Genomic DNA, 24,990 nt, shown 5'->3' on the forward strand with positions numbered 1-24,990 from the left:
TGGTTAAATGAAATATGTACCCTTATGTAACCACATCATTGCGCAGAAGTAACGAAATCTTAAAATGATTGTGGAGCCTTTCAGGATTCAATAATTATAATACAACAACAGAACATATAGAAACATAGAAACATAGAAGATTGACAGCAGAAAAAGACCTCATGGTCCATCTAGTCTGCCCTTATAATATTTCCTGTAATTTATCTTAAGATGGATATATGTTTATCCCAGGCATGTTTAAATTCAGTTATTGTCGATTTACCAACCACGTCTGCTGGAAGCTTGTTCCAAGCATCTATTACTCTTTCAGTAAAATAATATTTTCTCATGTTGCTTCTTATCTTTCCTCCAACTAACCTCAGATTGAGCCCCCTTGTTCTTGTGTTTACTTTCCTATTAAAACCACTTCCCTCCTGAACCTTATTTAACTCTTTAACATATTTAAATGTTTTGATCATGTCCCCCCTTTCCCTTCTGTCTTCCAGACTATACAGATTGAGTTCATTAAGTCTTTCCTGATAAGTTTTATGCTTAAGACCTTCCACCATTTTTGTAGCTCGTCTTTGGACCCGTTCAATTTTATCAATATCTTTTTGTAGGTGAGGCCTCCAGAACTGAACATAGTACAGTGGAACCCCGACATAAGAGCTGCTCTACTTACGAGCAACTCGAGATAAGAGCTGGGAGGGGAGAGATATTTTTGTTCTACTTACAAGCCCAAATTCGAGATACAAGCGCCAAGGAGCTGTCTCCTGAAGCCGAACGCTAACTTCCACGTTTGGCTTCAGGAGACAGCTGCGAAGCGGCGTGCGTGTTTTAAAAGGTTGCAGCCGGCCTGGGGGGCTCGGGGGGTGCTTGCAGCCAGCCTGGGGGGCTTGCCAGCACCCCCCCGAGCCCCCCAGGCCGGCTGCAACCTTTTAAAACACGCGCGCGGCTTCGCAGCTGTCTCCTGAAGCTGAACGCGGAAGTTAGCTCTTTTTCTTTCTCTCTTTTACCTTCCCTTCCTCTATTTCTTCTTTTCTTTCTCCTTCCCACCTTCTTCCCTCCCTCCCTCCCTTCACTCATTCCTCTCTTACTCTCCCCTTTCATAAATTTCCTTGCTTCCTTCCTCTGTTCCTGTCCCTTCCCTCTTTCCTTCCTTCCTTCCCACCCTCCGTCCATTCATTTATCCCATTCCTCTCTTGATCGCTTAAAGCCGGTCCCTGGTGCAAAAAGGGTTGGGGACCTCTGTCCTACAGGATTGGGTGGCAGAGAAGTTGAACATATGTAAATTTAAAAGTTTAAGAAAGTTTACAAGTTAAGTGAAAGAAACTTCATTATTCATTTATATGTACATGTACATTTCTTCATTAAAAACTTGTCTTTCTGCATAATTTAGGCTAACTTTGTGAGTTTTTTGAGGGCTGGAACCAATTAAAATTATTTACATTAATTCCTATGGGGAAAAGTCGTTCGAGATAAGAGCTGCTCGACTTAAGAGCCCAGGTCAGGAACGAATTAAACTCGTATCTCGAGGTACCACTGTATTCCAAATGTGGTCTCGACAGCGCTCTATAGAGCGGGATCACAATCTCCCTTTTCCTGCTTGTTATATCTCTAGCTATGTAGCCAAGCATTCTACTTGCTTTCCCTACCACCTGACCACACTGTTCACCCATTTTGAGACTGTCATACATCACTACCCCTAAATCCTTATCTTCTGAAGTTTTTGCTAACACAGAACTGCCAATACAATACTCAGATTGAGGATTCCTTTTCTCCAAGTGCATTATTTTATATTTGGAAACATTAAACTGCAGTTTCCATTGCTTTGACCACTTATCTAGTAAAGCTAAATCATTTGCCATATTACAGACGTCTCCAGGAATATCAACCCTATTGCATACTTTAGAGTCATCAGCAAATAGGCAAACCTTCCCTACCAAATGTTCCCCTATGTCACCCACAAACATATTAAAAAGAATAGGACCCAGAACAGACCCTTGTGGCACATCACTTGTAGTATACATTGTTTGTTTGTATATACAGTGGTACCTCAAGATACGAACCCCTCGTTTTACGAACAACCCGAGATACGAACCCGGGGTTCAGAAAAATTTTGCCTCTTCTTACGAACTTTTTTCGTCTTACGAACGCCAAACCCGAACTTCCGGGTTCGGCGTTCGGGAGGCTGCTGGGAAGCCCCGCAGCCCAGCTGTCACCTTTTAAAACAGCCGGGGGGCTTCCCAGCAGCCTCCCGAACGCCGAACATGGAAGTTCGGGTTTGGCGTTCGTAAGATGAGGGGCGGGGAAGCCTCTTGCAGCAGCAGCTACAGCTGCTGGCTTCCCCACCCCTCTTCTGCCGGCCACCGGCGAGGGGCGGGGAAGCCTCTTGCAGCAGCAGCTACAGCCGCCGGCTTCCCCGCCCCTCGCCGGTGGCCGGCAGAAGAGGGGCGGGGAAGCAGTTGCTGCAAGAGGCCAAGCCTCCCTCGCCAGGTGACCGACCGCCTTCCGCCGCTGAGCCTCGCCGGCCCGGAAGATTGCGGCGTGCGATGCCTGCGGCGGCCAGGGAAGCCAAGCCGGGCGCTGCTGCTCCAGTTGCCTGGTCCTCTCTTGCCTCCAGCGCCAGAGCCACTAAGATGTTCTCTGCTGCGTTGGGCACTGCCAGCCTCGAGTCGGACGCGCCCTCGCCGCCGCCGCCCGCCCCGTCCTCGCCGGAGGTCTAGCCGGAGCATGAGCCAGGGCCGCTCGGCCACGCCTCCTCACCCACCGCCCACCCGCCCAGGATGCTGACCTGTTGCCTTGCCCCGCGCCCACCTCCGGCCCGATCCTGCACCTCCTGCTTCCCTCCCACAGCCAAAAATACAAAGGCGGTCTGCCGCCGCCTGCGGAGCAATGGGAAGCTGAAGCCGCTGGTGGTTTCAGCCTCCCTTTGCTCCACGCTGCTGCGCCCTGGCTCAAGCGGGCGGCGGCAGACTGTCTTTGTGTTTTTGGCTGGGGGGGGAGCAGGAGGACCTTCCTGACTCCCTCCCCCCAGCACTTCGCCCAGGACAACAGGCAGGGAGAAGCAGCGTGGGGCAAAGGGAGGCTCAAGCCGCAGGCGGCTTCAGCTTCCCATTGCTCCACGCCGCTTCCCCTGCCTGTCATCCTGGCTCAAGCGGGCGGCGGCAGACCGCCTTTGTGTTTTTGGCTGGGGGGGGAGCAGTAGGACCTTCCTGACTCCCTATCCCCAGCGCTTCACCCAAGATGAGATGCATGGCAAAGGGGCGGGGAGGATCGGGAGGATCGGGAGGCTCAAGCCTCTTTCGGTGGTGGCGTCCGGCTTCCAGGTTTCTGAGTTTTGGGCTTGCATGCATTAATCGCTTTTCCATTGATTCCTATGGGAAAAAATGTTTCGTCTTACGAACTTTTCACCTTACGAACCTCCTCCCGGCACCAATTAAGTTCGTAAGACGAGGTATTACTGTTTATTGAACATATAAGTCATAATAACAAATCTTTGTCTAACATCTATTTATTGTGTAATAAAGCTTTTATTGTGCTTCATTTTTAAAAGGATAATTTTTGTCTTCAATAAGAAAGCTATTGTTTAAACTAAGTAAAATTTTGCCATAATCTAGAATGGCCAAGATCCTTACTGGATCATAGTTTTGAGCGTTCTTCTTCCTTTAATATCAGTAGAACTACATACATTTAGGAAGAAATATAATAAATTCCTAATCCTTAGCAATTCAGAAGAATACTTCCAATTCGGTGTTTCTCAACCATGGGAACTTTAAGATGTGTAGACTTCAGCTGCCAGAATCCCATCGCCAGCTTCCAGGATTTGAAGTCCGCACATTTTAAAGTTCCCAAGGTTGAGAAATAGTGCTACAGTCAATAATAATACATGCTGCTAAGAAATGTAAAAGAACTCGGATGCTCAATCCTCTCTATGGGCTGTTTCACAGGTGGGTGGGTTCCTCCTGGTTCGCACCGATAATGGGAATTTCCTCTCGCTTGCTGAACCGGAAGTGATGGCCGGCTGGCCATGCCCCCAAACTGGTCCTCTTGTGGCAGCCTCTGGTGCCGCCATCTTGTTTTTCGCTTCTGCACAAGCGCAGAAACTGTTTTACAGTACTACGCATGCGTGCGTGCCCACAGAAAAAACACACGCGTGGCATGGGAGGAAGCGAACTGGCAGCAAGGAAAGTTTGAACCCACTCCTGGCCAGGTTCTTTTGAAAATCATCTATAAGCACAATTAGTGCTATTTCTACACAGAATCCAGGCCTGAACTTTGATTGAAAGAAACCTAGGATGTCCATCTTCAGCTTCCTCCCCGTGTAAAATTGCATTTATAATTTATTAGATTTGTATGCCGCCCCTCTCCGAAGATTTAGCATAAGAAATGATGAAATAAATCTTTCCGTCATTCCTGGACAGAAGAGATTTCAGATTCTTTTTGCATTTGTATTCCATAATCTCTCTCTCTCTTTCTCTTTTTTAATGTACTATTAATTGGATTGTATATTATTGTTTTCTGTATATGCTATGAGCCGCCCCGAGTCCTTGGAGAGCGGCGGCATACAAATCCAATTAAATCTAAATCTAATCTAAATCTCTCTTGCCATCTTTTGCAATGTTACTTTTGTGCATTCCTCAGTGCCTTGTGTTTCCTATAACCTAAGTTTAGAAGTTTGTCAAAATTAAAAACTGCATTTTAGAAAAAGATGAATGACTTTTATGCAAAGCAGATTACTTGGAATGTTGTTCATTTCACACTGGGATGGTGGAGAAAATCCTTAATGAGTTCTATATCCTGGATTATTTGACATTCATGAAGTTACCTAATCGTTTCCACGTAAATACAAAAGCATAGCATATACTTTTAACAGAATGCCTTTATTTCCTTCTTTCTTTGATGCTAGTATAAAGTGTATACTAGCCTAGGTTTAATGCCTAGGTTTTTACAGTAAAATCATATATTCAATAGAATAACATCTGGAAGAAAGTATTTAAGTTTGGCGCAATAAAAAAATTGCTAGGCATCAAAGATATTTAGAGAATGGTCTCCATGGAAAGCATATTAGCTGTATAAACTTCCAGTAGGGGAGAGGAGATTAAATAGCTATAAAATAAGACATGCTGGGCGCAAATTGCATATTAGAAATTGTGTAGCTAGGTAGTTGTACTTATCAAGGCCAGATTAGTTGCCCTGCAAGGCGCACTGCATCTTCAGTTATTTACATCATTATACTATGTAAATCCCAATTTTTTCATTGTAACAAATGCAGTCTATTTCTCTCTCCACTGGATGTCTTTTAAACTCCTGGTAATTCTCAACAGTTATAAGTTTATTTCAAGGTACAGATACAATATCCATCTCCTCAAGTAGATGAACGAATATGTCAGCAGTTTCTGATATTTACTTTTACAAGCTTATCACTTTAAACATATTAGGTCCTATGGCTACAGATATTACCCAAAATTCAAAATCCTAACAAACTCTAGTGGTGTACAAGGTAAGAGTGACTGGTATCATTTACATATTGTTTACCTTCTTTGAGCCTTTTTATGCATATAATTCTGTTCTTCCGGGCTTTCTGGTGGGAGCCTCCCGAAAATTCAAGGGTACAAATTTCAGACACACACACATTTGAAAATTAAAAACAATGTTCTTTATCACAAAAGTCAAAATAAACTAAGCATTCTTTTTGTATAGCAAAGAGCACTTTCCCCCAAACAACTGGGTAGTCTGTACAATTTCCCTTAAGCAGTCATTAAGTACTTAGCCAGCAGCTGTGGAGAAACTTCACACCCCTTCTTCTTCCAACAAAGTGAAACACACACACACACACTTTGCTCTGCTTTGGTTTCAAAGGCGTGAAAAATCAACAAAGTCCAGCACACAATATCCCTGACGAACTGCAACACATATTCTCCCACAATGGCCAAACCCAGATGCTGCTATTTATAGCAGCAGCCCAAATTACTGGAGCCCCACCCAAACACAGGTGGCCTCCCTTATTTCCTGTAATATGTTCTTACTGGGTCTCTTCTACGCATAATTCTGTACTTGCGTGGGTCCAAAATGTCAGCATCCGAATTAAAGGAAGATAAGGAAGATTGACTGCCTTGGCTGTGTGCCAAGCCCTCCTCTGCCGAGTCACTCCCACCTTCTTCTTCGTCCGAGGAAACTAAACTCTGAACTGATTCTGTCGGCAATAACACAGGCCTGTGACATGTTGAAGTTTCCCTTGCATCCACCTCCCCATTCCCTAGGGCAGGAGCTGGGCCAGAGCCAACCACAACATAATTCATGGGCACTTCATCCAGGTAGTCATCTAATTTCATCTTGCTTTGCTTTAGAAAAAATATTTGTTAGACTTGTTAACAATTTATGTCCAGGATGCAAGAGGTCAGTAAATATTTTCATGGCCCTCTTTTTGACTCATGCACTATATACAGATACTCAATGGAAGGCAAGTTGTCAGTAATTGTTTTTTTTCTGCAGTTTTTCTGCAGTAGCAGGTTAATATGACAACAGACACCTTTACACCTTGTGATGATGTATTTCTCCTGATTTAAAATAGAACAGGTACGGTATATCCTATGGCAGACAGCTTCAGGTTAGAAATACCTCCAGAATTGGCAAGAAACACAGCATGGACTAAAACACTAAAAAAAAAATCCTTCCCTGAGCATTTCTTTAATCCCTTCTCATTGTTTTACCGAAGTTGCTTTCCTGCTTCACAGAGTTGAAGTCAAAATAAGTAGGGATGCCTGTTCAATTATTATTATTACTCAATTATTATTTTTTTCATTTTCTGATTTTTCTCTCCCAAGTCACAAGGAAATGACAGGTTGTTCTTAAGGTTGTGTTTGTTTTGAGTCAGAGCTCAGCTTGACTGATTTTTGTTTTCTAACCAGCTTTTGAAATTTACCAAGGGTTATCAATTGTTCATCTTCAGAGCAGAGAGCTTGGGTCATCCCAGCGGACAATATGGACTAAGAGCCCAATTCTGGCTCTTGTCCTGGCAGCTTCTGAAGCAGCATTGCAAGCTGTTTCCTAATTCAGTGTTTCCCAACCTTGGCAACTTGAAGATATTTGGACTTCAACTCCCAGAATTCCCCAGCCAGCATTTGCTGGCTGAGGAATTCTGGGAGTTGAAGTCCAAATATCTTCAAGTTGCCAAGGTTGGGAAACACTGCCCTAATTGATACTTTAATCAGTGGCAAGTATATATGCATGGTCATACTAATATTGAATTGGTCAAGATCAGAGCACCTGACAATTTCTTCATTTTTAAATTAGCAGGAACAGTCCAGGCAAAAGTTGATCTTTTCGGACCAAATGACAACAACCACCTTGTCTTCAATTTGCTTTCTCTTCCAATTTACCAGAAAAACTGCTGTGCCTTTTCAACGGGTATCAACTGTGCCAAGAACAAAGTAATCTCAACTGGTTTTTTTCCCTTGAAAAGAAAATGCTTTAAGTAACCTATCATATTGCAGGAAAGAAAAAAAAAATCCAAAAAACCTGGATCCAGCTAAAATTGCAGAACATGTTTAGTAGCATTGGAATGTAATGCACTGATGAATCTTTGGGCAAAGAGGCTGTTTTGTTTTTTCTCACAGTAACAGATTTATTTTTTTTAATAAAGGTTGGCAAGGAAACTCATGTTTAGCTGGGCACTTCCTGATTACATTAGCATAGCCCATCCCACATCGAACAAACGCCCAGCACAACCTCGTTTTAATTCTGGATCCAGGCCAAAAGACTAAGTATACAGTGAATATAAGGAGGCGAACAATCGCAAAGAGAGCCATGAACTGTAATAGCACTGGGATATATACTATAAGACTTTAGATACTTACACAGTTGGAAATATATTTAGCAAGCAAGCAAATGAGCTATGTTTCTCTTGTGGTCAGAAAAACTATAATCTAGATAGACGCTTCACACAAATCTGGTGTAATTCCATAGAGGTGTTTTTCCCCCCTTCTTTTTCACAGAAAAAGGAATATACAAAGGGAAGGAGGAAACTGGAAATAAAACATGACAGGAGCAAAGAGGAAACAGGAAAATACCATATGGAGGAAGATCCATGCCTTTCGCTACAAAAACTTCAAACTCTGGTGTGTAAGCAGACTGCCTCTTTTGGAGTGGGCACCACACTATTGTTGGAAAATGGACCTGCTCCCTGATATAATTTCTGGGATGATGTTGGCAATTCAACAGGTGACACAAGGTACTGTGTTAAAAAGTGTTAGTGACTTGTATTGTTTTAAACTGAACTGCTCTAGCCTTGAAAATAGAAGCTCTGTTTGCTTATTTATTGGGGTTTTTTTTTTTAAGGAAGGAGATGGACATCTTTGCTTTTCCAAATCTCTGTTTGCCTTGAAGCATCTCCTACTATATTTCTTGGGCCTTATTTTAGGCGATTTTAATTTTAAATGGGAATACTGTAATTACTTTTGATTCTGTTAACTTAAAACAGTTTTATGGACCAGTTATTAAACAACAGTGTACCTCTATAACTTGCAAACAATGTTCATCATACATTTATGTCTACACATGTACACACATACGCTCATTGTGATGGTTTGCATAATAGATGTAGCTTGTCTTTCCATCTCTTCTCTTCATATCTATGCAAAGAGATTTATCTTTGTTTTTTATTTATGGTTGAAAAACTGCATTGTGCAACATCAGAAAGAGGATTGTAGATATCTAGCATTATGCCCTTTGATTTAAACCTTAGTGAAAAGACTTGTGCTTTAGGTTAGAGTTATACTAAAATTGTGTGTACGTGTGTTTATGTATGTATGTGTCTTATAGAACACTGGGGGTTTTTTTTGAATATTCAGCATTTCAGTCTTAATGTAGTAGTTTTCCTTCTCTTCCTCAAACTATGAAAACAATAAAATAAAAAAGCATTACTTTGAGCATTATCTGGTATTCCTTTGAAGATGGTAACCTTCAAGACAGAAATTTTCTGGGTATAAAAGGCCAAGGCTGTGATGCCTTATTTTTAATATCCTGAACTACCTTATACCATCTTCTCCATGATATCTTTTCTTGGAGAACTAAACAAAAATAGCAGTCCCATTCAGCTAATCATCATTGATAAGAATAATTCTGGCTTATATATAAGGCAATTTTTAAGTGTTCAGGGGATATATCAAAAAAAGCTACAATAGCTAAAGATTTCTCACATTATGGCATTTTGGGGGATTTCTGCCTGGGATCATTATATTAAAATGAAATATAAATCATTCAGAAGCAAGAGCTTTCTGATGGCTGTTATTTTTTTCAGATTCCCTAACAGCTTGGTCTAGTTTTCATTCATGCCATGAAAATTATAAGCAGTCCTTTAATTGAATTATTCTGCAGCTGGAATCATCCGGTTTGTGTACATACTTGTACTTTTGGAATAATTAGTAACATCTGCATTGGCATGATTTAAGTTGAAGACCTTAATACTGTAGTGCTAAAAAAAGGCTTGTTCCCTGATACATTGATACAAAGAATAGCACATTAAATGGTGTTAGTACTTACATTTTAGAAGCCAACTAAAATAATGAGCTTTTTAAAAAAAGGCAACATGGGTACTTATTTCTGTCCTTTCTGTGAACTTCCACAGAGCAGGATTTTTACTAGTTATGGCAGCTTTTCCCAATTCAATTGTTTCCAGATGTGCTGGGACTACAACTCCCAGAATTCTCAGTCAGTATGCAGTGTAGGAATGAAAGAGTTAAACTTCCAAAAAAATTATATGTGATATGAAAAAAAGGGGATGTCTTTAAAAGCATACTTTAAAAATATATATTGATTTATGTACTTAGATTTATCTAGTTCAGTGCTCTTTACAAAAAGGTCATAAACATTCTCCAAAAAGTGTTTATATTATATGTCCTATGATATTGCCAGCCGATAGCTAATGCAACCAGAAGATATATTTATCTGTCCCGTTAGGAAGTAACATATCCTCTTTTATCCCCAAGCTATGTTTTGCTGTAAACCCGATTTGAAATAATTCAAATTGATTAATAGTATCATCATGGATTGGCATTTATGTAACTTTTGACAACTGGGTTGCTATTTTGGGTACCAAAGTATACACAAGTTTCTTATAAAGGTAGTTCTTCACTAATGTCTGGTGGATTAATGATTGTTTAAAATTATGACGAAAAGAAAAGATACATTTGTCAGGAATCATGAGGTATAACACTTAATGATTGTCATAGGGTACAAACAGCAATCAGGAAACAATCAATATATAAATGGTAAAGATACAAGCAAGTTAGAGTTATACAGTCATAAGTGGGAGGAGCTGGGTGATTGGAATGATGAGAAGAGTAACCGTAATAGTAATAATTAATTAATAATTTATTAGATTTGTATGCCGCCCCTCTCCGCAGACTCGGGGCAGCTCACAACAATAATAATAACAATATGACAATATAACAAATCTAATGTTTAAAAGAATCATCTAAAAACTGTCATTTAAAACCACACAACACAAGCATACCATACATAAAACTATATAAGCCTGGAGGAGATATCTCAATTTCTCCATGCCTGGCGATACAGGTGGGTGTTAAGCAATTTATGAAAGACAAGGAGGGCGGGGGCAGTTTTGATCTCTGGGGGGAGTTGATTCCAGAGGGCCGGGGCCACCACAGAGAAGGCTCTTCCCCTGGGGCCCGCCAGACAACATTATTTAGTCGACGGAACCTGGAGAAGGCCAATTCTGTGGGACCTTATCGGCCACTAGGATTAGTGCAGCAGAAGAAGGTTCCGGAGGTATTCTGGTCCGATGCCATGTAGTAATGCAGCCTTACTGAATAGTTTGACAGTGTGGAGGAAATTATTATTTATTTAGCAGAGTGATGGCGTTTGGGGAAAAACTATTCTTGTGTCTAGGACACAACTTATGTCTAGAACACAACTGTTCTTGTCTTGGTGTGCAGTGCTCTATAGCGTCATTTTGAGGGTAAGAGTTGAAACAATTTATGCCCAGGATGTGAGGGGTCAGTAAATATTTTCATGGCCCTCTTTTTGACTCATGCAGTATACAGGTCTTCAATGGAAGGCTGGGTGGCAGCAATTGTTTTTTCTGCAGTTTTCTGCATGTATATGAATTGGCAGCTTTTTAAAATGATCACTGAAGCTGCTGCTTTTATGAATGAGCTAGCTAGTGCTGTATGACTTGAATCTGCCATCTATGTGTTACTGATGTCACCAGCAAATACATAACTGAGTTTCTAACCCCCAAAATAGGTTTTATTTTTGTAGCTTGGACTGTTTTTATTACTTTGCGGAATTGGGCAGAATGGCCTGTCCTTCTGCCATGTGCTGTTGCTGACAACAACAGTTGTTCAGGACAGAACTCACTATTATTAGTTGTTTGTTTACATTTCTCTACTCTTCTTGCCTGGTTGCAGAGATGGGCATGGGATAAAGTGGGAGGGAACTCTATAGGAAAGAGAGAGAACCTCTAGCATGTCTTGCAATCCCTCTTCTGCCCTTGTGATCTATGAGATACGTGTTTCTGAAATGGCCAATCTCAATAATAATAATAATAATAATAATAATAATAATTATTATTATTATTATTATTATTTATTGGATTTGTATGCCGCCCCTCTCCGCAGACTCGGGGCGGCTAACAACAATAATAAACACAACATGTACAATCCAATAATAAAAAACAACTAAAAACCCCTATTATAAAACCAAATATACACACAAACATACCATGCATAACTTGTAATGGCCTAGGGGGAAGAGCTATCTCAACTCCCCCATGCCTGGCAGTATAAATGAGTCTGACAGGTGAGTAACCTCTTCAAAACATTCACCTATGCTTGCCTAATTGTGCTTTACCAGCTCCGTTAAAGACAGTGATAGGTAATTGTTTTTTCTACCTGCAGTTGATGCTTGGTGGAACCTGCTTGTTGCTTTCCTTAACTTGTCCCACATTAAACATTTTAAGGATAGCATCACTCATTAATGGCCTCATTAAAGAACCACTCTAGGGCTCATCCATCGGGACTGCATAATTTATGCTAACGTTTTTATCTGCCAAATCAAAAACATGTGAATTGAAGAGTGCAGTTCTTTGATTGTGCTGCTGACTGGCAATGCACTTTACAGAAGAGATTTAATTTCATCAGTTGCAGTCTACCTTTTTTGTTAAATCTGAAAACGTCAGGTATGTCAGCCTTCCAATTAACACCCGAGAAATAAATCAGAGTCCAAATCTTGGCCTTCTTCCAAGTTCCAATTTATTAACATAATCATATTGCCCATGGACTGTAGGCAATCCAAAAGTAACTTTTGCTACAGTTAGCATTAGCATTTACACTTTTATACCGATTCACAGTGCTTTACAGCCCTCTCTAAGCAGTCTACAGAGAGTAAGCATAATTCCCCCAGCAATCTGGATCTTCATTTTACCGACCTTGGAAGGATGGAAGGCTGAGTCAACCTTGAGCCTACTGAGATTCAATCTGCCAAACTGCTGACAGTTGGTGATCAGCTTGCACTCTAACTACTGCACCACCAAGTTCTCTACCTGCAAGCTCATCACATGAACCAATCCGGTTCTTTCAATGTCCATGATCCTCCCATGTACTTCTGGCTGGTGCTGAACAAAAGATAACCTTGACACTCTGGAAAGAATTTGTTGTGGCTAGTACTTTTCCCTCTTATGCAACCACCCCTCCCCAATTCCCACAGTAGTATTCTACTTGTGGCAGACCAAAGTTTTCAACTCAAAATGATGGCTTAGGCCTGACAAGGAGTTAAACCTGGAAAATTTCATGAAAATCATCTACTTTACCACCAAATTGGCTTTTAAACTGTTAAATCACACAAGTTATTTATATTTAGTTGGTACTCTTGAATCCTCCTCGCATGTACTCCTGCTAAATCAGTTCTCCCCAATGTTGTGATAATGGATATGATTTTTCTTATTTGGACACAAAAATCACTGACTATCATCCTGTAGAATTTGGCCTGCTGCTCAAGCCTGTTGAAGTCATACAGTATTAAACTCATATAAGGTATTAAAGTGCTAGCTAATATAACTAATTTTCTATCATTAAAATTTAATAAGCATTGCTTTGATTACAGTACATCCTCTAAAGCAGGAGTGTTAAACTCAAGGCCCAGGAGCTGGAGCCGGCCTGTGGGTTGTTTAGATCTGGCCCTTGGAAACAGTGAAGGATTGGCCAGCAGTGCCTCTGTCAACAAAAACTCCTGAGGTCTGATTTTGCTGGTGGAAGATTGCAGGAGGCCGTCACAATCTAAAATAGTGTTTGGGAGCCTGTTTTCTCTGGCAGGGTGCTTGGGCCACTACAGGTATCCCCAACATGAATGATGTTGAGCTGGCCACACCTACTCTGGTCATGCTCACTCCACCCCCACCCTCGAGATCAAACACAACCCTGATGAAAGGTTGTGAAATCAAATTTGACACCCCTGCTCTAGAGAGCTGGATAACACAAATATGCGGATGGAATATTTGGAGGATGAAGTGTTGGGGGTTAGGGGATGATACTACGGAGTCCTGTAGTGAGTTCCACACTTCGACAATTCGATTGCTAAAGTCATATTTTTTACAGTCAAATTTGGCGCAGTTAATATTAAGCTTGAATCTGTTGTGTGCTCTTGTGTTGTTGCGGTTGAAGCTGAAGTAATCATTGACAGACAGGGCACTGCATCATATAATCTTGTGGGCAATACTTAGATCGTGTTTGAGGTGTCATAGTTCTAAGGTTTCAAGAGATTTTTTGTAGAATATAGCTACTCCGCCTCCTCTGCGGGATTCACGGTCAAAGCGAGAGACAAGATAGTTCCTTGTTGTAACAATGGAGTCTGGGTAGGATGCATTGAGCCATGTTTCACAAACAAAGATGATATCAAAGACTAAGGAGTCAAGGAGGAGGAGGAATTCTGACATCTTATTGACTACATCTCTAGCATTTAATAATTTGCATATGAGATTGTTTTTCCCAGTATCTCAAATTACAATTTGAGATTGTAATTCCCAGATTCCCAGATTCCTTTGAAGCTGTTCATTTTAAATAACATAACTTATTAATATAATGTTTAAAGAAGTTTTCATTAGTTCCTATCATTAGTTCCTATCCCTGCTCTTTAGTAATTTCCATTGCCTTGGACGGGAAATGAACACTCGGACACCAAGCTGGGTAAAATGGGTCACTTTATTAAATATTAACAGAAAGACCTGCAGGGGTCGCTAAATGGGGTGGAGTTTCCTGAACACAACATACTTGGGCAACTCAAATGGGCATTACTCCATGCCTGGTCAGGGTGAGGCGTGCCCCGCCTACTCCCGAACCGCAAGCCACGCCCAGCATGTGGGAGGGCTCGCCTTGCATGACCCGGAACCGGAAATGACGTAGGTGAGCCCCAAGGGCACCCCCTTCACACCTCTCTGTCCGTGGAGGAAGCTTGAGTTGTGCAATGGGGGTGCCAATCATCTTACAAAAGATGCCCAAAGGAGAACACACAGTTGCTACTGATACCCTTTCCACCCCGCTTCTGCCATATAGTGACCAAGAATATAAACATCCAATTGTTGAATCAGAACCTATTTAAATACAGATGTACCCCGTAACCACAAATCCTTACCCTCGTCCAGGTTGGAGTAGGCGAAAAACAATCCGTAGAAAATGCCATAAGACTGCAAAAATTCCTACTCGGCCCCAAACCAGGCGACCTATAAAAACATCCTGGATTGAGCGGAGGGTGGGTGGGTCTCCATTTTGTGGTGAGCTCGGGAGCAAGAGAAGCCGGGGGGGGGCAACCAAGCCCTGATAAAGGGCATATGTCCCGCCCCTCGGCTTTCCCAGAATTCCCGAGCAGCCACTGATTGCTCTGGGGCGTTCCCGTGCTATCGCGGGGAACACCCCCAGTTAATGGGGGAGCCGAGTTGGTTCCCGCCATTGGCAATTTTCGACCGGGCGTTATTTCGCCCGGCCTCTCATCTAAATTAAAAGCACCTAATTTTTGCTTTCACAGTAGAATTTTCTACCAAAGGATTTAGTTATCGTCTATAGGACAGAGTCCATCAACTATCTAATGAAGCTCTCTATCTTTTCTTTGGATTATGGGTTTCTTAGAAATCCAAGGAATTTAAAGGCTTCTTAAGTTGGCAAAGGTATTCTTTCTTGGACCACTAATATGCATGCTTGAAATGTGTACTTAAAAAAAAAAAATCAGAGAAAAATCGTGAGAGCTCCATTCAAACTATATCCCACTTAAACTCTTCAGTTTGTCTACAAGGGCAGAAAGGATGCATTGTTGAAATTTTGAATTAAATTTCCTCAAATAGATTAACTTACAGCATGTGTCTAAAATATAGAACTCATGACTCTGGTGGAATGTAAATTTAACCAATTTTATAAAATATTTTTTACAATACAAAATATCATAAAAGATTATGATCAACTCCTGATGTTTGATGGTGATAAGCAATTCATCATGGGCTAATTTCAAGGTAGATGCATCTCTGTTTATCTCCTTGAATTTTAAAGATTAGATTAGATTAGATTAGATTTATTGGATTTATATGCCGTCCCTCTCCGCAGACTCGGGGCGGCTCACAACAATGGTGAAGAACAATACATAGTAACAAATCTAATATTTAAAAATCTAGGTTACAGTTTTAGATTAAAAATCCAAAAAAAGAAACCCCAATATATAAAAAACAACACACAATCTCTACACAAAGAACTTTTTCAGTGGAGACAGTACATTAGAAATTCTGACATTGTTGAAAACATTGAAGAACATGGTAAGGAAATATCTCTGAAATGATGACTGAACAAGACATGTCTGTCTAGAAACTTCTTGTAATTTTAGAAGGTAAGGACTAAAAAGCTGGTGAGTTAAAACTGGAGAGGAATATTTTTTTTGTAAATACTAGCATTTTTGTTAACTGCTGGCTCTCTCATTCTTGAGTGCATCACCTGCAGGAAGTTAGGAATGTTTACATTTTTCTGAAATTGGTTGGATTAAATATTTAACGGTGCATTTCTATACTTGTCTACTCAAACAAAACTCCCTATTAAATTTAAGTAGATATACTCCATTGGACTGAGCTCTAGCTTAAATCGAGCTTCGTTTTAACTGGATTTTAAAAAAATTGGTGTCATAAATGTGCACTAGATTGTTCAAAGTTGTGCTGCTTCCCAGGTAATTTTTGAAATTTATTTTTAGAGGGTTAAATTGGCCATCAAAGAGCATGAGATCAAAGAAGCCTCTTATTTATTTATGCATATCCCACCTTTATTATTTTTCATAAATAGCACAATCACCCTCGGGGAATGCCCCCAAATCATCCACCAAAAAGTCTACTCCAGTTCCAGTGGTAACAATGAGGTGTTTATGGCCTTCTGGAAATCTAATAGGTGGGCTCCTGTTGGATCAATTGGGGGAAAGTGTTTCACAGGATAAAGAGATTGCAGAAAAATTATGCTTCTTAGGTCCCACTAGAAGGCAATGTCTCAGGAAGGGACCTGGAGCTTGTACCGATGAAAAGATTGAATGAAGCTTCTTGAATGAGAAATGAAATGTCGTCAAAGAAAAACCAGAAAGTCCAGTTGCCTCTTGAAATATTGTTTCTCACAAGCAACCATAGTTCCCTCTAAGCTGAGCAGTGAGCAATCGCTCACTTAAAAATCACCATCAACTCAGAGATTTCCAAACCTGCCCAGAAGCCGAGAGGGAACGAGTGAGGGGGAAGGAGAGAGAGAGGAAGAGAGAGAAACAGATAGAAAAAAGAGAGGAAGGAAAAGAGAAAGAAAAAGAATGGGAGTAAGGAAGAGAGAAAGAAAATCAAAATCTACTTTGAAACTCGCTCAACTATTTGAGTGGCATTTATGATATTGATAGAGTTGCCCTATTATGAGCTCACTGTTATAGACACACAGTACAGTATTTTATTTTGAAATTCTCTGAGGCAAAACAGGGTGGGTTATTTGTTTGTTTGTTTGTTTATTTATTTATTATTTCTGTGCTGCCCAGTCCCGAAGGGACTGCCGCTCAGACACTATACTTTTCCACCCACCCCCCAAAAAAATTAGAGGGAACACTGCAAGCAACGTGAGAAAATATTTTTTTACTGAAATAGTAGTGGATGCTTGGAACTTCCAGCAGACATGGTTGGTAAATCCACAGTAACTGAATTTAAACATGCCTGGGATAAACATATATCCATCCTAAGATAAAATACAGGAAATAGTATAAGGACAGACTAGATCAGTGTTTCCCAACCTTGGCAACTAGAATATTTTTGGACTTCAACTCCCAGAATTCCCCAGCCAGCAAATGCTGGCTGGGTAATTCTGGGAGTTGAAGTCCAGATATATTCAAGTTGCCAATGTTGGGAAACACTGGACTAGATGGACCATGAGGTCTTTTTCTGCTGTCAGTCTTCTATGTTTCTTCTAGAAAGTATATTTAGGGCAACCATGACCTGGATGACTGAGAATCTCTATAGACATCTCTATAGAACTAGTTAAACTTTTGATTTTTTTCCAAAAAGTTATAGAATACAAGGCCAAATTCCAGCTTATAAGAATGACCATCGTGCTCCTTAATCATGGATGTTGTTCTAAGTACTGTAGGTTTTTTTGTCCTTGTAGTTATAACCTTGAATACAGGCAACTTGGAAGTATTTATCAGCACAGCATTTTTTCCCCTATCATTGCCTTTGTCCCAACTTCATTAAAGTCCATTACTTGGCATTTTCTGCAACTAGCAATAATACAGCCAGAGGTTATTTTCTTGGCAGAAATACTATGATTAGCAAGGGAGGTTTCCAGTTGAATTTTGCTACAGGTGCTCATTCATGCGTGCGCATGCATCCCACCACATGATTTCACTTCCATACATGCTCAGGACCAGATTGCAAGCTGAAACACATAAAGGTCAGCAATAAGATGAGTGCAGGTCGGAGGGCTTCCTCTGACACGGAAATGCTGGGGAAAAATCGCCGAAAATTGCATCATCAGTGGGTTGCACGCTGATGGACCGTACCGGTATGGAACCCACCACGGATGGTTAGTGGTTAGTGTTCTGTCATATAGTACAGCAGTAAGTAGTAGCATTCCAAATATTCCAAGATAACAAAGGAACATATTTGTTGTGGTTAGCTCTGGCCCAGCTCCTACCCCAAGGACTGGGGATGTGGGGGAGATATCCACATGCTGCAGGCCTGTTTTGCCCCCGGTGGAATCTGATGATGAAGGCTCCTCTGACCAAGAAGACATGAGTGACAGGGAGGAGGAGAGTGGGGCAGACAGCTCAGAAGGAGATCAATTATCTAGCTCCTCCTTGGATTCAGAACAAGAGTTAATGATACAGCCACACATGCTGAGAGCGATGCATAGGCAACAACAACTGAGAGATTATTATCAAAGAAAATGAGGCCATCTATAAATAGCAGCCTGTGGGTTTGGCCATTGTGGAGGATTATCTGATCATTGTGTTTCGTGATTGCTTTGCTGCGTTTGACCTTTTGTGTGCTGATTTTCCCCCGCTTTGAAACTAAACAAGAGCAAAGTGTGTTTCACTTTGTGAAAGAAGAGGGACTGTGAATTGCCTCACAGCTGCAAGCTAAGTATCACAGAACTGATAAGGGACTTGTACAAATTACCAGTTTGTTTGGAGACGAGTGCTCTTTGCTATACCAAAAGAGGGCTTAGTTTAAGTGAATTTTCATTATAAAGAACATTGTTTTGAATTTTCAAACGTGTGTGTGTCTGAAATTTGTATCTGTGAATTTTCGGGAGGAGTCTACCAGAGAGCCCGACAGAACAATATTGTGTACTGATTTCATATTAGCGTGATATTCGGGTGTACACTAATGGAACTTTTTATTTGTGCATTACTTTATCTCTTTGCTTTACCTTTATATGATTTATAAAAACAATTGACATGCTTTTCTATTATGTAATTTAGAATATTCATTCATTCGTTTACATCCTGACAGAATGAGTAAACTTTGCATCGGCAGTGGGTTGCGCCCGGTTTATCCCATTTTGTGAACGGGTAGCAGCGGCGGTAGGAGACTCTTCCCACCTGACGCTTCTGCACATGTGCGGAAGTGTAACATGTGAACCGGTATCTATGGGATTTAGAACCCACTACTGCTTTGCATGTTTCTTTCTTTAGAGCAAATAAGGTGTAGCTATAATTTATTTTGCTTTTTTACATAACCTGTCCTTGTATTTTATTTAATATTGGATTTAGGATATTAGATCTGGGTTGCAAATATATGGTTAATAATAATAATAATATATGGTTAATAATAATAATAATAATAATAATAATAATAATAATAATAATTTAAATTTGTATGCCGCCCCTCTCCGAGGACTCGGGGCGGCTAAAAAAACTATAGGGCTAGTTTGAGAAATGGTGCAGCTTTATTCATAAAAATATTAGAATGTGGAGTAAGTCATTAAATGTCTATGTGCAATACCATGCAATGCCATTAATTATTCCAGATAACAAAAGCTTTCAAGGGCCACAAAAGATATTTTATTAGAAAGGACAAGATTGCAGGAAATCAGGATTATAATCCAGCTAGTATACCACATGACCTCTTAAAATAGCCCTAGAAGGAAATTCTTCCCATCAGTTATGTTTATATTTTCGTAATGGCTTATCTTGTTCTTCCCATTTACCTTTTCTACAGGGCTGGCTTTTGCTATTCTATCATCAGTGCATCCGGTGTTTGGTTTATATGGATCATTCTTTCCTGCTATTATTTATGCCATGTTTGGAATGGGTCGTCATGTTGCCCCTGGTAAGTTATTTCTAAATCCTAGTAGTTCAGTGTGAAAAATTTAGCCTTTTTCGTTGTAACTCTATTTAGGTCCCACAGAGTCGGCCTTTTCCGGGTCCCGCCGGTGAAACAGTGTTGTCTGGCCGGACCCAGGGGAAGAGCCTTCTCTGTGGCGGCCCCGACCCTCTGGAATCAACTCCCCCCGGAGATCAGGACTGTCCCGACCCTCCTTGCCTTTCGCAAACTCCTTTAAACCCACCTTTGCCGTCAGGCATGGGAAAATTGATTCCCCTGGGCCGTTCCGTTTTATGTATGGTTTGTCTGGGATATATGACTGTTTTTTATATTAAGGATTGTAACTGTAATCATTGGATTTGTACTGTGTTTTGCTATTGTGAGCCGCTCCGAGTCTCCGGAGAGGTGCGGCATACAAATCTAATAAATCTAATCTAATCTAATGTAATCATGTTATTTTGTATTTTATTCTGCAGTATTTCTTACAGTATCAGTTAAGCCACATACATGCACAAAACGTATATACACACTAAGCCAAAATCAAGCTCAACAAATCATTTTGATAGAAGCTCATAAAATCATATACCAAAATGTCCTTCCTGTCAATGATTACATGAGCATGTAATAGATTCAAACTTAATGTAAACCACTTTAAACTTGACTGCAGAAAAAATGACTTCAGCAACAGGGTGATAAATGCCTGGAATGCACTACCTGACTGTAATTTCTTCCCCAAACCCCCCAAATTTTAATCTTAAACTATCTACAGTCAACCTCTTTCCCCATTTCTAGGTTGTACAGGTCTCTAAGGGAGCATGCATAAGCACACCACTGCGCCTACTGTCCCTGTCCTACTGTCCTATTGTCCTCATTTATCCTTACTTTTTTTGCTTATGTTATGTTTAAACAAACAACTACTATTCTGTACATGTTTGACAATTAAAATAAACAAACAAATTGTATCTCAGTGCTACACACACAGAGAAAAAATACATTTTTGCTCCTTCCATGAGTCTTTGGAGAGGGTCGGCATACAAATCTAATAAATTATTATTATTATTATTATTATTAAATAATATCCTGTTGCCTTTTCTGAAAGTTGCCCAGAACTATTCAGCTTCTGTTCTTTAGTAAGAACCTCTTGCAAATTCATTGAGTGCAAGTGGAGGCTGTATTTCAGCAATGCGTAATGAATTGGATTCTTAGTTCCCTATGTTGTTCAAGTGTTTGAGTCGGTGATACTTGTTTTAAGATGACTGCCCTAGTGATTATGATTTCAGTCCTAGACTGTATTTTAGAGAAGATAAAAAAATAAATCCCAGAAGCAAGATTCTTCTTTTGTGCGTCTCTGTACATCCTTTACATCAAAATTCTTTCCCTTATTCCTTTTTTCCTATTTATGAAATTTGGGGGGAGCATGCGGAACAAGTTTAAAATATCCAAAATTATATTCCTTCTTAAAATTCTTGGAGCTGAGGTATAGGATTGCTATGCACTTTATATGATTAAGTCAATAGTAGGTTCATGAAATCCTTTGTTTAGGTCTTGACAAATGTTTCTTTCCTGTTATGTACACTGAGAGCATATGTACCAATGACAAATTCCTTGTGTGTCCAATCACACTTGGCTAATAAAGAATTGTATTCTATTCTACTGTATTCTACTCTATTCTATCCTATTCTTCCAATTCCAATTCCTATCCTATCCTATCCTATTGTATCCTATCCTATTCTCTGCTATGTTGTTCTGTTCTGTCCTATTCTATCGTATCCTATCCTATTCTATCCTATCCTATCCTATTCTCTGCTATGTTGTTTTGTTCTGTCCTATTCTATCCTATCCTATTGTATCCTATCCTATCCTCTGCTATGTTGTTCTGTTCTGTCCTATCCTATCCTATCATATTCTATTGTATCCTATCCTATTCTCTGCTATGTTGTTCTGTTCTGTCCTATCCTATCCTATCCTATTCTCTGCTATGTTGTTCTGTTCTGTCCTATTCTATCCTATCCTATCCTATTCTATCGCATCCTATCCTATTCTCTGCTATGTTGTTTTGTTTTGTTCTGTCCTATTCTATCCTATCCTATTGTATCCTATCCTATTCTCTGCTATGTTGTTCTGTTCTGTCCTATCCTATCCTGTCCTGTCCTGTCCTGTCCTGTCCCGTCCTGTCCCATCCCGTCCCATTCCATTCCACTCTACCCTACCCTATTCTACCCTACTCTACTCTACTTCCTATGAAGTTGTCATATTGCTCAAAAGTGTCTTTCAATATATTAGCAGTAGATGCCAAAGTTTTAGACTGTCCTCTTTCCCATCCCTAGAGATTGAGACCCTTGCTTACAATGTACACAGTATAGATAATCTTTGACTTACAACAATTCATTTAGTGACTGTTCTAAATTGCAAAGTCACTGAAAAAACTGATTTTTCACAATTGCAAAGTTTGTATCATCCCCATGATCATGTGACCAAAATTCAGATCCTTGGCAACTGGTTCCTACTTCTAACCATTGCTGTGTCCCAAGGTCATGGGATCCCCTTTTGCGACCTTCCAACAAGCAAAATCAATGGGGAAGCCAGATTCACTTCACAACCAACTTACCAACAGTAGCGATTCATTTAGAAACTGTGACAAGAAAGGTCATAAAATGGGAAAAATTCACTTAACAAATGTCTCACTTACCAAAAGAATTTTGGGGCTAAAGTTTGGTCATAAGTTGAGGACTACCCGTATGTTTTCCCACTGAGTAGCAATCTTACCTCTTTCTTCCCTTTCAATATTTTAGTATGTAATGAAGCCCAACAGTCACGGATCAGTCAGGTTTGTCTGTATTTCATTTATTCTGAAACAATGATAATAATGAAAGACAACTTAATAATGAAAGACACTGACTTTTTAGAATGTGAAGCAGGCTTATATCTGGTCAGTTGCAGAAAACAATGGAGCTGGGTACGGGGTCCCATAATTCAATATGGGTTGAACACAATGTAGGAAGGTAAAGAGTTGTGTCTTTCTGATATTGGGAATGGTGTCTCTTTATTTAAAAGGCAGAACTCTATGGAACCTCACACAAAGCTAAACTCTCTGGGGCTGAAAAGCTCAACTACAAGCACATTCCCCTTGGTTATTATTATGCTTTCTGAGAGGCAGTTGTGTTCTTTTGAGTAATTGTGTGGCTCTTTGCAAATAGCCTATGTGCCAAAAGTGCATTCAGCATTACATTTAATAACTCTGTGGGAGTTATGTGGTCTACTAGGATAGCAATATCCCATCCAAAGTACATAGAATTTGCATCGGAATGTATCCAAAGCATTCTGTTAAAGCTCTCTTGCCACTCACAGGCAAGCTGGATTTGAATTTTGTGGCGAATTCCTTGGAAGTGATGATAATGTTGAGTCAGCAGAATATATTTGTTATGTAGTTATTTCATTTTAAGTGTAAAAATTGCCCAACTGGGACACAATGCACCATTGGTTTCATTAAAAAAAAAGCATTTATATTATCTTATACTTTGAAAAAATGTTGGATGCACTTTCATTTTTTAAAGTGGTAAATATCTGAGCAGATATTTACAGATTCTGCTGTTACAGTATTTAGTTTATCATTAAATGAAATAAGAATCAGCAGGATGAAAGAATTCTATTTAAATCCACATACTGAAACGGTAGCAGAAACAGTTAAACAAATATTAAAATAAGTTTTTAATTGTTATATTTTCTTAAGTATCTGTTGGTTCAGTAAGGATGTGTTTGTTGTAAAAGTCTCAGATATATCAGAGATGAATAGCCCAAGATCTCAGGGCTATACAGGAACTTCAAAATGCTTGACTTTACTTCTCAGGATCTTTAAGAATTATCAAATTATAACTGTTTGACTAGAGGAAGGAAGGAAGGAAGGAAGGAGGAAAGTAAGTAAATAAGTAAGTAAGTAAGTTAAAGAATGATCATATTAATGATATTTAATTTTAAATAAAGCAAATATAAATTAAATCTTTGACTTTTTTTCTATAGGTACCCGTTTTCATAATTTTCAATTAGCGTATTTCTTAGCTAATTAGATAAGCTTCAGCACAAGGATTGCACATACTGTATATGCAATCATATGACTCATGTATATACAAGAAAACAGTATACAGTTTGTTGCCTAGAATTTGTATAATGTACAATGGAGTTCTCAATATGGAAATAAATGCTCATGGCAAGAGGAAGTGTATAAAGGTGATGTTTGCAGAAAGCAAAGTGATGATGATGGCTGGTGTCAGCTCTTATGGTGTAAAGAAAAATAGGTCAGGAAGACTTAGTGCTTAGGATATCTTGATATAGTTATGGCATACTGACAATGATCAGAATTCAATCAATCAGTTAATAATTCAATATCACCATATCTCACAACTTTCAGAAGTTCGAAATGGTTATAAAACATAACATGTTCAAAGAATTCAAGTTAATATTAGAATTAGTTGGACATAGTCAACATGACTATGGTTTATTCAACCATGATTTTGTTAACTGTGCTAAATGAGAAAAGAACTAACATCACCATAATAAGATATATTAAAATGCAGAGGTTGGGTTCACACAACATGTCATGTCCGAATCCAAGCAAACTGAACCGTAGTTTAACTGTAAAGATATTTATTTCCTCCTAAGCAACTTAGAGTCATCTGATGGGAATTAAACAAATGAAAACTTCTTTCTTCTTCTACAGGAACCTTTGCTCTGACCTCCTTGATTTCTGCAAATGCTGTTGAACGTCTTGTTCCTCCCGTAAACACCAATTTCACTTCTGACAATACGTCTGAAGTATTGGGCTTGTCTGAGTTTGAGATACAGAGGATTGGAGTTGCTGCAGTAGTTTCACTACTAGGAGGGTTGATTCAAGTAAGTTTTTCAAAATAGCTGAATTTTATAACTAGAAAACTAGTTCTTGTACTAAAATAGCAATAGCACTTAGACTTATATACTACTTCACAGTGCTTTTGCAGCCCTCTCTAAGCATATTGTCCCCAACATTCTGGGTCCTCATTTTACCAACCTCAGAAGGATGGAAGACTGAGTCAACCTTAAGCTGATGAGAATTGAACTGCCGAACAGCGAACAGTCAGCAGAGGCAGCCTGCAATACTACATTCTCACCACTGCGCCCCCAGGGCTTCCAGAAGAAGCAGGTCAACATGG

At 39.9% G+C, this 24,990-nt stretch overlaps 1 protein-coding gene across 7 annotated transcripts in view; it reads left to right on the plus strand.

Moving 5' to 3' along the window:
• Nucleotides 1-24,990, plus strand: part of SLC26A7 (solute carrier family 26 member 7) — an 86,002-nt gene that overhangs the window by 9,928 nt on the left and 51,084 nt on the right. For 4 of the 7 annotated variants that reach the window (XM_070749219.1, XM_070749220.1, XM_070749215.1 and 1 more), the window contains exons 2-4: nt 7,977-8,212; nt 19,703-19,813; nt 24,522-24,694. In XM_070749219.1, coding sequence (XP_070605320.1) covers nt 8,020-8,212; nt 19,703-19,813; nt 24,522-24,694 — 477 coding nt within the window. In that variant the 5' untranslated portion in view covers nt 7,977-8,019. Of the gene's footprint in view, nt 1-7,275; nt 7,413-7,976; nt 8,213-19,702; nt 19,814-24,521; nt 24,695-24,990 lie in introns of all 7 variants that reach the window. The other 3 variants (XM_070749216.1, XM_070749218.1, XM_070749217.1) reach the window with 2 other exon arrangements.

This window comes from Erythrolamprus reginae, chromosome 3 (genome assembly GCF_031021105.1).
Source record: "Erythrolamprus reginae isolate rEryReg1 chromosome 3, rEryReg1.hap1, whole genome shotgun sequence".
NCBI lineage: Eukaryota > Metazoa > Chordata > Lepidosauria > Squamata > Dipsadidae > Erythrolamprus > Erythrolamprus reginae.